Source organism: Fulmarus glacialis, unplaced genomic scaffold, assembly GCF_000690835.1.
Source record: "Fulmarus glacialis isolate BGI_N327 unplaced genomic scaffold, ASM69083v1 scaffold12837, whole genome shotgun sequence".
Lineage (NCBI taxonomy): Eukaryota > Metazoa > Chordata > Aves > Procellariiformes > Procellariidae > Fulmarus > Fulmarus glacialis.
In genome coordinates this window covers 1-13,811 of record NW_009222703.1, presented here as the reverse complement: position 1 = coordinate 13,811, position 13,811 = coordinate 1, and the positions used below count along the sequence as shown (strand labels likewise).

Genomic DNA, 13,811 nt, shown 5'->3' with positions numbered 1-13,811 from the left:
TTCCTCCTTCCCTCCCAGGAGCTATGACCCACCATCAGGTAGCTCCTCACTGGGCTGCAGCACAGCCTGGCACACGTAGTAATAAAGAAGTATTTTCCTGCTCAATGCACAGACTGCTGGAGCGGATAAGCAGTACAGCTCACTCCCAGGGGCAGTCAAATCTTTGATGGGGTCTGCCACCTCAGGAGCCTGAATTCCAACCCCACCGATAAGGTCTAACCCTCCCCAGCCTGATCACATCTCCAGCAACACTTGCAGGAGGAGGAAATAACTTCATTCTAGGACAGCTTCCCCCTCCAGGCAGCAAAGGTCTCAATTCTAGACACTATTAGCAACCCCTCCCATTCCCTCCCGCAAGGGGCAGCAAGAGATCCAATATCGGGCACCCCCCCCCCCCCCCCCCATTCTCCCAGGCAGCAAAGGATCTGGAATTGGGTACCTCCTCCCCACTCCCTCAAGCATCACACACCACCTCCTCCCCCACCCCGCCCCAGGCAGTACAAGATCCAGTACTAGGCACCACTTCCACCGCACAGTTCAAAAGCAAAGCAAAAGAAATTAAATGGTTAAATGAAACTTCTTGGTTAAGTGTGTGGTGCTAGTACTTATCACTGCCTGTTGTTACTGGCTCAGATAGTGGTGCAGCCCCCAAAGACTCCGCCCTTATCAGTTTCGGTGCAGAGAAGGTCTCTGTGCTATTTTCTCCTAAGTATGCCTGAAAACCTGTTTGCAAGACAAATCCAGAAATTTCTTACAGCAGGTATCCAAAAAAGCAGTTTTTCACCCTTATTGCAATTCTAGAATTGCTACTACTAATGAACATTATTCTAGGAAGACGCTGCCTACGAAAAATCCCAGGTTTAGCCAGCATATCCTAGCAGCACGTCTTGGGACCAAGGCAGAAATTAGGTCTCTGTAGAGGCAGCTCCCTATGATCAGCAAGACTGAATTACAGTGCGTTGGAGATATGCACAGGGCTTCATTCCTGTTCTGCGTGGAACAGATGGAACAAATGTAAAGCAGTAAGGGCTACGGATTGTTGCAGAGTAGGCAAATGCAGCTTTAAGCTCGATGCCTCTCTCTCTTCCCAGCACCACAGTGCTTGGCACCAAAGCAGGGAGCTCTGAACAACCACCTCTTCCCCACCAACACTGTTTAAGAGGGTCTTTAATCAAGGCCTTTACAGGAGGCCTGCTATTCAGAATGCTGTAACAAGCATGAGCACAATGAGCTCTGACGTGTCCGGGGATGCTGCAACTCAAATAGCAAAATAGAAGGGACAGCATTTTATCTGTGATAGTCACAGAAGCGTGGACACAAACTGTACCTGAAGAAATCCTTCTCCCCCATAGCACCCATATGTGAGTGACATTGACCATAGGAGGAAACAAACTGTAAAGGTTCAACTCCTATTATTCAATACAGCAGGGATACTATAAACAGGAATGGTTCTCACCCCATACTGCTGCTCCTGAAGTGATATTAAGCTTGCCTCTTGACTGGGTTTAAGTATTTCACACAGTTTAAAATAAGCTGTTTTTCAATTTACTCTGCAATGCTGTGACTAGGAGGACTATGGCACGTGTACACGCAGGACAGCTGACGTGTTGTCTCCCAGGTTCTCCAACACGTTCCCAGCTTTGGTGCAGGAAAGGCAGTGATCAGTAGCCCCTCAGTCTGTGTCGTGTGTCCATTTATGGGTTCAGAGCCATCACCATTCCAACCCAAAGTGTCTGAGTGAAGTGCCTCACCCATGGTGCCACAGACAGTGATAAAAATTTAGTGTTTTACTAGGGGTGCTTCTAGACAAGACACTGCAGCCTTGCACCAGGCAGAGGGATTTTTTCACCTTCTGAAGGGTCTATATATACACAAAGAGGACATTCCCTTCTTTTCAGTTATCAACGCAACAGGTGCAAGAAAAATGGCATTTGTCCTCTCCCATGGCAGCAACCTTTACAGGAGGAAATCCACATCTTACCCTGCTGAAGAGATTCTAACAGAATAGGTGGGGTGGAGCTAGGAGGACTCTGTTACATCAGCAACGTATTAGAAATTTGGATCTACAAAACACAGAACTGAGGTGGACCATGATGCCTACAGGCATATGTGGATCACTAACAGGAATCGGTAGCATCAAGTTAGGGGAATGATGCATCGTACACCTGTGAACTAAGCAAATGACAGTGTCAGAAACTCCTGGCTAGAAATCTCATTGTTTTCACTAGCTACACTAAGTAGATTTTACTGGCCACTGGCCCTCTTTTTCCACCGATAAAATGGAATTTAAAGTATCTGCAACCTTCATAAAGGCAGCAGCTAATAGTTGTATCTATGTAATGTTGCTGTTCAGTGCTTATGAAGGTTATTTTAAGGACAAGCCAAAACATCATCTTGGAGTACTTCTTTAAACAAAAGAGGTGATGCAAAAACATAGCCACTAGCTTCAATTTTAATACAACAACGCCAGGAAATTGTGCTCATCTTGCTGAAGTGACATGGAAATTTTGAGCTGTAATACTTGAAGGATTAAGTAGACAGGAAGCTTTAATCTCAGGCACTAAGATACCGCAATAGGAATTCAGGCTGCACTTCCTTCATGTAGGAATTGATGAATCTTGTCAACAGGAAAAAGTGTTGGACAGAGGTCTGTTTGCATTTTCTACATTCCTGATGGGCTTTGGGATAAAGCATTTGCTGAGGACAGGGTATCCTAACTACACTTGAACTGTACCATAGCCGAATGATTCAGAGCAAACTCCTGCTTCTAGGTTCTGACCCATCAGCAGTAGTCTCTGATTCCCTAGAGAGGGAGGAATGTCTTAGGCAAAGGATTCACAATACTGACTATGCCCTTGAGGCTAATGAGAAATTAAACATTTCCTGTTACATTATCAGTACATGCTTTTCACCTGTTGCCCAGCTGTGAATAATGAGCCAAAAAAATTTTTAAGCAAATTGATGGAGTTATGCTATTAAGTAAGCATCTACATTAATTGGTAGAAGTTTCTTGGGCATGAGGGTTCAGAAACCAGCTATGCCAAATTCACATCGAGATATATGCTTCTATTCCATTCCAAACTTACACACCCCCATAAAATTTATTTTGGCTCCGCTGTTGACACACTACCTTACTATGGCAGTGTTAAAGGAGGGAAAACAGGTGATTTTAGTTTTAGTGCATCTTTCATTTTGGAGTACAAGCCTCTGGTTGCATTTTACACCAAGCAGAAATATTATATTCCAGCACAATAGAAAAATATTTACAAATTTTCAAATGAATTTACAAATGAACGTTTGCATGCAGCGTGGAGCTTATAGGACACTTTCTGCAGTGGCCATTGTCCAACACGTCTAGGAAAACGGAGGGGATGAATAATCCAGCTAATTAAGCTCTTTGTGGCATCTGATTAGAAATTCCAGCACTAAAGGACTGCACAGGTTCTCTGAATAGTCCTGCAGTTCTGTTACTTCCATTCTGCTTTTACTTTACTTGAAACATGCCATATTCACCTAGTCTGGAAACATGCACAGTAAGAGCAGTCTTACAGTATGTTCTACAGGCTACAGTATGTTCTGCAAACCTATAGTGCCCCAGTCCTCCCCAGCACCTTAGCTGCCAGGTCTCCGGTGCTGTGAGTTTGCTTCGTAAGAAATTGCCCATTTGTGAGTTACCTTGGCAGTTAGTTTTAGGTCAGGACCTCAGAACTGTAGCATCCCTAGAAATGCAGCTCCCACAATTTCACAGGTGTGTTCAGAACTGTTCGAAATCTAAAGCTTTCTTTGCCAACTGACTCCAGGACCCCGACTGCCAGTGTCACAGCAGACTGCACCCAGCCTAGGGTCTTCCTCTGGGGAGTTTACACTTTGCCTCTGCTTGTTGTGCTTGTCCATAACAGGTGGGTATGTGGGAGGGTTGTGCTGGGTTGAATTAAGAGCATTGTATTACCACTACATACTTCCCCACTCTAGGCCCTGACTAAGACAAAGTGCCCAAGAAGAAGTGAATATGTCTATTGACCGATTGTAAAGGTGAGAGAGGATCTCCAAAGCCCATTGTCACTGCTGCCATCTGAAAGACAGTAAAGACAGAGTTCAGTCTGTTGGAGCTGAGCATACTACGGCTGTTTGTAAAAACTCAAGCAGAGCGGCGGCACAGGGAACCTGCGAGAGAGGCCTCTCCTTCCTTGCCCCTCACTGCCTGGTCCCAAGGACTGTCCAGCGCTGGGACCCTGCAGATTCCAGTCCCACCAGGTCAGGGTGGAGTTGTGCTGCTGCCACTGCCTCAGGAAGCAGGGTCTTCTCCCAGGGGGGACTCAAGGCAATAGTAACCTCTGCAACCACTGTCGTTGATTCACCCCCAGCATTTAAAAAGGAGCCCCTCAACTAGGTCAGACACTCAGAAACATGCACAGCCCTGAAAGGCCAGAGCTGCCTAATGTGGCAAGCCCACCCACAGTGATTCTTCATTAAAAAAAATGCAACATCCCAAAGCCATTATTTTGGGTTTCCTAACTTTGAGTAGGAAGTAAGGCAGTGAGATGTGTTCAAGAACCCTCTGAAGGAAGGGAGATTTAAATACCAGTTAAGGGCTCTCCCAGTACACAGGCATTCCAGCATTTGCAGGAATAGCCAACGAAACTTCTCTGAAATTGAGCGAGCACCTGGGTGAAGGGGAGGGAAATGGGGTAGCACTGTCAATAACACAGGAGAGACAGGTACCCTCCCTTCAAGCAGAAGAGATGGTGAAAGGATACTGTTCCCAGTAACCCTAGACACCGCCTTAAATCTAAGTTGAAAGTGAAATCCACAGCAAATCCTTTGGCTTCTGGCATTTCAAGAAGCATTTGCCCAGCCAGGAGAGAAACTCTTAAAAATTTACTCTTCGAATGAGTGAAATTTGGGGGCAATTTGTGCAGGTAAGTAAATGGGGTTTCTTTAGTGGGCTGAAGACAGTATACTTCAATGTCACTGTGGAAACACAAGTGCATGTACCTGGCTCTGGGCAGGCCTCAGGGCTGTGCTCTGGTTCTAAGTGCAAAAAGAACTCCACCTTGTTGGGGAGAGTAAGACACAGAAGGAGCATCTCAGAGGGTCTCTCACCTGAAGGTTGGTGAGCTGCTGTTGCTGGTGGGCGATGGTTTGCTTCACCAGCACACTCTTGATACTCTGCTCCATCGCATACTTCTTTGCCTAGAAAGAAATACAGACTCTGTAGTCACAGGACAATACCACAGAGCGGGGAACGATGTTTGATTTTACACCACAGTTCCCCAGAACCACACAATGGGCTGCCAATGGAACTTTTCGGCGCTCCAGCCCTAAGCACTAACGCACTGTACATTAGCCAGCGGCCAACAGCTTACTAACATCTTGGTCTGCATCTCGGAGTCGTGAGCCCTGAAATACAGCATAATATTTGAGCAGAGGATTGGATCTGCAGCAGACGCAATGTTAGGAAAGCAGCATGCACTACACACTTAGCATTTCCCCTCTTCCGCCCTCTGCCCCTTAGATCCCACCATAGCACCTTACCTGCTGGGATGAGGGCAGGACAGAAAGCCTCCTTCAAGTCCTTTCCACTCAGAGAACATCTGGACAAAGAGGTTCTACAAAAGGGAAGGGGGCTCCAAATCCCCATGTCCAGTGTCTTGACTGGGCACTTCCCCTCTCTTTTCTTACCACATCTGGCCTATTCTAGTTTGGAGAACCCACTGCTTTTGTTCACTAAAATGCTCCAGCTCTCCTCCTCTGGTTCCTAGCCTGCAGACACAAGACTGATTTGTCTTTTTCTTTCAGTCTTCTACAAATTTGACAAAGCCCGAGCTTTACACCCAGTGGTGTTGACATGGAGGCTCTTTGTCAAGGGAAACCTAATACCCACGTATGTGCCTATTCCCAGGGGACGGTACAAACACATTCAGCCAACCCCTCAGGCACCTGCTTTCCATGGCTGTACGTGTTTGGGAGGTGCCAGGGAACGGTAGGCTCTAAACCGTGGATTTGAGACGTGTGCTTCGGAAACCTGGAAACGGACAAGGGGATTTACATCTGTCAGCTACGGAGAAGCCAGAGGAAACGAGGCCGTTTCACACTGTGAGCCAAACAACACACACACAAGCAACTTCAACATTACGGGAACATTCACGCAAAGCCTACGTAGAACAATACTGTACTTGCCTCACCAGAATACAGAAGACACCTAGCCCACAGTTCCCACATTCCCTGGTTTCGTTTTCTTTCCCCTCTTTTCCCAACTCTGCTCTCCTCTCAGTAAGCCAGGCCTCACTCACTCCCATCAGGAAAATGGGGAAGAAGTCAGCAGTAACCTCCCCACCAGCTGCATAAAACAGGACCAACAACCAGAAATCAGAGCTGGACTGAAATTTTATCTACATTAAAACAGGTTGGCTCAAATGGGTTGAAAATACTTGCTACTGGGTCCCTTTACAACAACATGGGAAAGAGCATAAGGGAAAAACTGAGATATTTCGTGATGTGTTCTTGTGCGGACAGAATAAAAGACCAGCTGGAGCTTATCAGAAACCTATTCCTTGTGGAGTACAGGCTGCTCCTCGCAGACACTTTGTGGCAGCTGCATATTGTCTTAGAATTACAATGTGATCTTAAGATGTTATTTACTTATTATTCTGATTTTTTTTTTTAAATTAAAAACACTCTCCCCACCCCAACAGAAAATTCTGTATCATGCTCCCCAAAAGCATCTATAAACTCTAAACCAAAACAAATAATTCTTGGGCACAAATTTGAAAGCCTGAATCCACACACAGCAAGGCCTTTACCCCCATACATATTCTTGGTAGGTGAGCTCCCTTTTATAACATCAGTAACAGATGCTCATTTGAAAAAAAACAACAAACCAAAAAAACCCAAACAAACAAGAGTGCTAAGAAGCAAATTCACATCAAGTTTACTCACTTTCTGGAGAGCTTCCTGCTGTTCTGGTGTGAGGGGAGGAAGCCCCAGCTTAGCTGCCGTGCTTTGTCCATTCTCCATCTTAATGGACTCTGTACCCTGAGAAAATAGAAAATACTCATGAAAAAACTGTTCTAACAAAACTGACCAATTTCTTCATTCCCAGAAACCCAAAACACTTAATGTCAGAATGTCATAGTTGGCTAAAAAGTCTTCCCAAACCTACTAGTAATTAATGAAAACCTGTTAATATTCTAGCCACTCCTTATGGGAGAGCTATCCCATCAATTATACAAAGTGATGAACATGTTGGATACTTAAAGAGTTCCCTAACCACTTTTAGATTTTCAGCTAAAAGAAAATGAAATAATCCCCAGTCTTCACTCATATCATCTCCACCCTACCTCTCAACAGTCAAATGTACCCATCTATTTTCTCCTTCCATCTCTTCCTATACTGGTTTGTCATCCTTGGTTTCTCAAGTTCTCTTTTCAGAGAAGATTTTAAAACTTTTCCAAATCTCACATACTGTTCCAGGTGCTGAGTAACAAAGAAGAACTATTCTCATACTTAGTATGAGATGCACACTATCTGCCCATGCAGATTCCCAAACCCAACATCGGAATAGGTCTAGAAAGAAGCTTCTGGGCCACTGAACCGACTTGTAGCTAACAAATGTTAGCCCTCTTTGTGTTTTAGGTATTCTACTGACTTCTCTACCTCATGCTCACGTTTTACACTGAAGTCCATTCCTGTGAAACAACTGGTCAATTATTCCTACCATGTTAAGTAACAGTAGGTTTCTCTAAGGTATACCTATCAACCTGGTTTTGGTTAAAGAGATTCAGCAGTTTATGTCTTTCTGGTAAGCATCCACTAACTTGCATCCTCAGGGTATTATTCCTTGGTATCCCCAAAAGTGCCATCACATTATTTCCAGTCAAAATAGGGTTCATCACCAAAAGCCTATAACAGATGTCTCAATTCTCCAGTTAAAAAAAAAAAGAGAGAGAGAAAAGTAAGCACTCTGTAACAAGCACAGTACAGAAAAAAGGAACAAACCCATTCAGATGGCAAAACAAAGCCAGCTCTGCCGGCATAGGAACAAAGCTGTCACTTGGAAAAGATGTAGTATCAAAGTAATTGGCATTTTAGCAGAAGGAAAGCGAGTATTCCCGCTAATTTGGTTGCCATTCATTCAGAACAATCGCTTGCTCATGGCACTTGTGGTACTGGCTAATGACTTAGACATTTCCTGTGGGCACAAATGTCTCTGAAAGACCACTGATGATCTCCTCCAGGGGAAAAAAGGAAAAAAAAAAAAAAACCTTACAGGTACATCAAGGTCTTACGAATGTAATACCAAAATGCAGAACAGCAAAAAACTATTTTTTGGCTATATCTGAAGCCTCAGAGAGAAAAACATGTCTTTCAGAAGCAAAAGATCCTACCATCAAGGCTGCACACAAATTGCGTGTTTCACTGCATCCTCTTTATCCTACCACAAGGCAAAGGGGAACACACACTGATAAAAGAGACGAGCTGCTGCAACAACTCTCAACAAGACATAACAGAACTGTCAGATACACTTAGTGATAGCAGAATGATTCAGGTAAAAGTACACACACATTTCCACGAGGAGAGCCATACACTGTACATCTGACTCCTCAGGAGAACACCAGCCCAGTTCCTGCACTGTGTCTACTGCGATAATAGTCAGTAGACAACAGACCAGTCACCCATTTCCTCCAGAATCACAAGTTCCCTGACAGTCCAATTTTTCATTTATGGTATTTTCATATTTTTTCTATATATATATTGATATGTAGAATGTTCTGTTTGTGACAGGGAGGAAAAGTGCAAAACAGTTAAGATACTTTAACCACATGAATTCTTTCCACAGTAAATGACAGCTACCACCTGAGTATAAATGAAGCTCAAGCACATTCACATGGTATTCTCAATTTAGAGTAATAATTTAGATTTTAAAAATTATATGGAAATAACAGAAATCGCCAAGTTCAAGAAGTAAACAGCAGCAGAGAGGAGAAAAGCAGCAGCTTCTCAGAAGGCACCTTGGCACAGGCCCAGGCCCAAGGTAACAATCCTCAAGTCCTCCCACTAAAAAGGAGTGGAACACGGAGCACAAGAGCCCCAAAACTCAAGGCCTCCTAAGTGTCTGCTTTACTATAGTCATTACAAGTTCTAGCTGTAAGAACAGAAGCTTCAATGTGACAGCCCTTCAATACCAAGACCATTAAGTCCCTACCATGAAGGCTACAATCCCCGGCTGTATCTACTGGCCCATTTGCTCTTGTTGCCCATACACTGGACGCAGGACTGTGACATTATGGAGTTCTGCACAATAAACCTCCCCAGCTGACATCCCTCCAAGCTGTCACAGAGGGACTCTGCACCTACTTTTCCCTCAAGGCAGGGCTGCCACGAATCCTTTCCCCCAACTGATCGGGGGGATTGATGCTAAATCCTGCTCAGTCAGCTCATTAACTAAATTTTTTATTTTACTCACTGGGTATAAAGTAGGGTCACATTCCTTTGAAGCAGATAAACTCTAATTTGTGCATGCAGTAAAAAGCAAGCTATTTTACAACCTGTCACAGTGCACACATAATCAGTTTATCTTCCCCAGCATACACAATTGCTTTGTATGTTCTAACACATTAAATGCAACATTTGCCATCACATCGCCCAGTCATTCTTTATCTTGAGATCCTCTGGCAATTCATTTACCTAAGTGGCAGTGACTATTGGACTAGAAACAACTTCTCATGAGGTAAACTGTGTTCATCTTCCCAACAGAATCTTGTCCATTTCTTCTGAGGATGCAGAGCAGCACTGATCTGACTGATTCACACACTGCACCATGGGGGAACTCTATTTTCCTACCAAATCAATGCAACAGAGGAAGAAGTGAGAGTGTGACTACAGCACGATGGTCCCATTGTTGGAACCATCCACTTTGCAACCTCACTGCCTTCTCGGCTTAAAGCGGCGGGATCTGCACCTGCCCTTGTTGTTCACGTTAAGTTCTGTCCGTATCATCCATCAAAAGCAGAACTAATTTCTTCTCTCAACTCAGTGTTCACCATCAACCACTTAAAATACCAGAACGGACAAATACCCTAATTTGTCCAATAGTAGACACAGATTAGGCTGAACAGACTTGTGTCTGTGAACACTACTGGTTTCAGTATAAAAATTATCATGGGAAAAACCTAAGTTAATAGTAGAAAACAAGAGCTTTTTAAGCACTGCCTTTACCAACTGCCACGTTTCTCCCAGATTAGCCCACTGGTCTCCGTCTATCAGCGGCTGCAACCTGCATGCTGCCTCCTACCAGGCTACAATGCTTCCTTTGTTCTTTAGTCAGACTGTTAAGGGTGAGGAGCAGGAGCTCACCTACCTTGAAAGTAAAGAAAGCTGCAGGATGAGTTTGCTGATGTTCAGAGAGGTATGTCCTAGATCATTCTTACTCTCTATTTTACAGCAACAATTGAGACTTCTGGTTCTATGCATTCAGTCTCAAGCTCACCATAAGGGGTTTGTGAGCATTTTCTAGGATCAATGAACATAGAGCAGATGCAAAATAAACCCTCCTAACATAAAAACATATTCTACAAGTATCTGGATATAACGTTCTAGAGTTGCAGTTACTTCACCGGTCCCTTCAGTTCATAGCTACACTGAATAACACACAAGGACCTAAGGAGAATAAAAGTGCAACAAAAGAAAGCTGACACATGAATAAGGACAGAGGTAGTTGGAACCATTTAATGGCTGCGAATTGGGACACTCAAGTGCACACTACCAATCAAAAGATACTATAGCATAGTCCACATGCAAATTGGAAACAAGTATCAGCAAAACGATACAGTAATGGTGATCTGTTTGGTACAGGAAGGCTACATCATCTCCAAGATTCATTTTGATTGTGGAATATTCAAAAAATAATTTAAAAAAAAAAAAAAAAGAATCATTCTTCTTCTTAACCAACTGGCTGAAAAAACGTTTTCCACCCAGCTCTCCTGGCTCCCCTTCCCATTTGTTTACATCTTACCTATATGCTATCATACAGTTAACTCCAGAGACTTCTTTAGTTTTCTGCAGACAATTTAAAAAGCCCTCACCTTTTTCTATTGCTATTTCCATTTCCTCTCAGCTTTTAAAAATTGAATTATTGCAATTCAGGAGCTATGAGACTTGGGAGAAAAAAACCATAGTGGAAGGGCTATCAAATTTAACCTTTCACAATAAAAAGAGCTACTCCATTTATTATAATTTGTTATGATTCTTTAAAAATAAAGACTATTACCTATCTAATTTAATGTAATTTAGACATTTGAGCTCATTAAATGGCATAGCTTCCAAAAACTGGTTGATAACATCCAATCTCCAGCATTCAGGGTAAAATCAAAACTAGGGATGATGAAGTGATCTAGAAGTGACAAAGAACACCCAACCAGCCAGACCCAGGCACTGCTGGTTCCAAGCTCTTTGCCGCCACGCAACCCTCTGGAAAGAAACCAAAGATACATGCCTTTGCTGATCAATGGTACAGCTGTAACAGAAATTTATCGTCACGTACTCTTTAACACTGAGTTTCTTCAAGAAGACTACCACCCTCTGTTACTCCAGTCTATGTGAAAAGCAACAGATTGTGTAAAATAATCCCAATCTCTAGTACCATTCACAGAGAACCGAGACTATTGCTTCTCTCTTCCCTGGCACCTGAGGGTAATACCACCACCAAAAAAAGGCTCAGCACAATTAATTTGAGTCTGCTAGGCAGTAATGTAACAGTAACTGTTGAAAAGCAGTTGGTGCTTTATACTAAGGCCGGCCACCTTGAAAACTGCCTTACTTAAATGCACTGTAACAGTTAGGAGGGAACAAGAAAAATGGGAGAGAAGCTGACAACAGAAGCAGGAGAATAGGAGCTTCTTTTGAAAGAGAAATAAATAGAAACTGTATACCTGTTGCTATGAACATTGCTTCTGAGCGTTGCTTGGCCCTTTAAGGTGGTTTGAACTCCAAGAGTTCAGGCACATTCGTTGGAAATTTATTACATGGCTGAGAATTTCTCTGAAGTATAAACACACACAAGAGAAAGAAAAACACAGAATCTTGTTTATTTTAGGAACCATAACAAGCAAACAACACAAAGATCAAATAAAACAGAGGTGGAAAAAGGACTGAAGAAGTACCTGGCCAGTATACTCAGTTTGATCCTTGCTCTACCACCTGCATCAGTGCTTGGGAACCTGTATTCATCTGAGTATTTTCATGCTACAACACCCCACACCAGTAGTGAAGCTGGAAGAAGCATCACCTGAGCACCTGGTCAAAGGCAATGTTTTTACTTGCACAATAGGTTATTTTTCAGAAAAGGTCCTTCTTCACGTATATAAATACATTTAAGTATTTTCCCTCTATTTACTGTCTAAATCTTTGTGGATTCAGCTGTAAACTCTGTACCTTTGCAAGCCTTCCTGTGCACAAGGACCTTTTACTATTCATGTATTTCTTTAGCAACTGCTCCTTTCCACCCCCTATAGAATGCTTTTTTTTTTTTTCCCCAAATGGGAAAAGCAGTGTAGCAAGTTATTTCTTTTGTTACTGTTAGCATATGCAACTAATGTACTGCATGGGGCACGTGCAAGTTTTTTCCACCATCCTACCAGAAGTGTTCTACAGAGAATGGGAAGGGATTAAAACCTTTTAAAATGTGTTATTTTTCTAGCATCTCATGATCAAACTGTTTACATGCCTGCGTATTTGGCGGGTAACATCTCTTCTATTTAAATGAACAAGGAGATTCTATGACAAACTTCACTAATGTTGTCCAGTAGCATAATGTAGTTCTTCCAGAGCACCGAATTCTATGCAAACCCAACATCTGAAAACATGAAGTCTTAAATACATGCACACAAGTAACCTATGTACCCTTGAAACAATTCCTTGTGATGCCTTTTCACCGCATTTGATAGAACTTCTCCCCACTGGATCAGCACTGAGAAATAAAAAAAAAAAAAAAAAATATCTTCTGGACATTACCTTTATATGCAGTATGCTTTGCATTATCACTTATCTGTCATGGAACTCAGAAATCACCTGCACCTCAATTTTCAACTCTCAAAGGAAGAAAATTACTGTTCCTGACAAACTACAACACAGTACTAAAATATATCAAGACACACATGATCCTCCTTCTCGATTACAAACAGGAAAGTGAGACACAAGGAAACATATTCCTCTCTCCCAAAAGGGATCACCACTTTCCCTCACCTTTTTACCGGCAAACCCTTCAACTAAGCCTTCTCCATTTAATGCACTGTTAGACAACACAGTAAGCGCAGCGAGACAGCTTGCGTATAATTTCAATGTCCATGCTGGGTTCCTGTAAACCGCAAGTTCTCGCCACCACTTGTTCTTAGCAGAAGACAGCTCTCTTGCTCTTATTTGACATTGTGAGGCTCCAAAATGACTTTTGCCAATGTGAAACATGATTGAAACTCTTGAGATTCCCAACACAGCTTATGTCATACATATAAAAAGTTTCTGCCAATAAAAAGCTAATGAAATCCAAGGAGGACAGATGCTACATCCTGCACCTGGGACAGACTAACCCCCTGCAATGGTCCAGGCCAAGGAGTAGCTCTGTGGAGAAGGAACTAGGGGTCCCAGTGGTCTGTAGGCTGAACATGAGCCAACCTCCCTTGCTGCCAGAGTGCACTAACAACAGCACCCTGGGTTGCATCAATAGGACAGAGCCCACAGACAGAGGCAGTAGCGATCACCCCTCCACTCAGCACTCCTTAGACCACTCCTACATACCGCATCGCTTTTGGAGCCCC

General features: G+C 43.2%; 1 protein-coding gene across 2 annotated transcripts in view; it reads right to left on the bottom strand.

Moving 5' to 3' along the window:
• PUF60 (poly-U binding splicing factor 60KDa) overlaps positions 1–12,039 on the bottom strand; it is a 21,188-nt gene extending 9,149 nt beyond the window's left edge. The window contains exons 1-4 of one of the 2 annotated variants that reach the window (XM_009581553.1): positions 11,931–12,039; positions 6,940–7,035; positions 5,104–5,193; positions 4,022–4,072 (exon numbers count right to left, since the gene is read on the bottom strand). In XM_009581553.1, the coding sequence (XP_009579848.1) occupies positions 4,022–4,072; positions 5,104–5,193; positions 6,940–7,017 (219 nt within the window). In that variant the 5' untranslated portion in view covers positions 7,018–7,035; positions 11,931–12,039. Of the gene's footprint in view, positions 1–4,021; positions 4,073–5,103; positions 5,194–6,939; positions 7,037–11,930 lie in introns of those variants that run through there. The other variant, XM_009581554.1, reaches the window with a different exon arrangement.
• Positions 12,040–13,811: the final 1,772 nt, after the last annotated feature.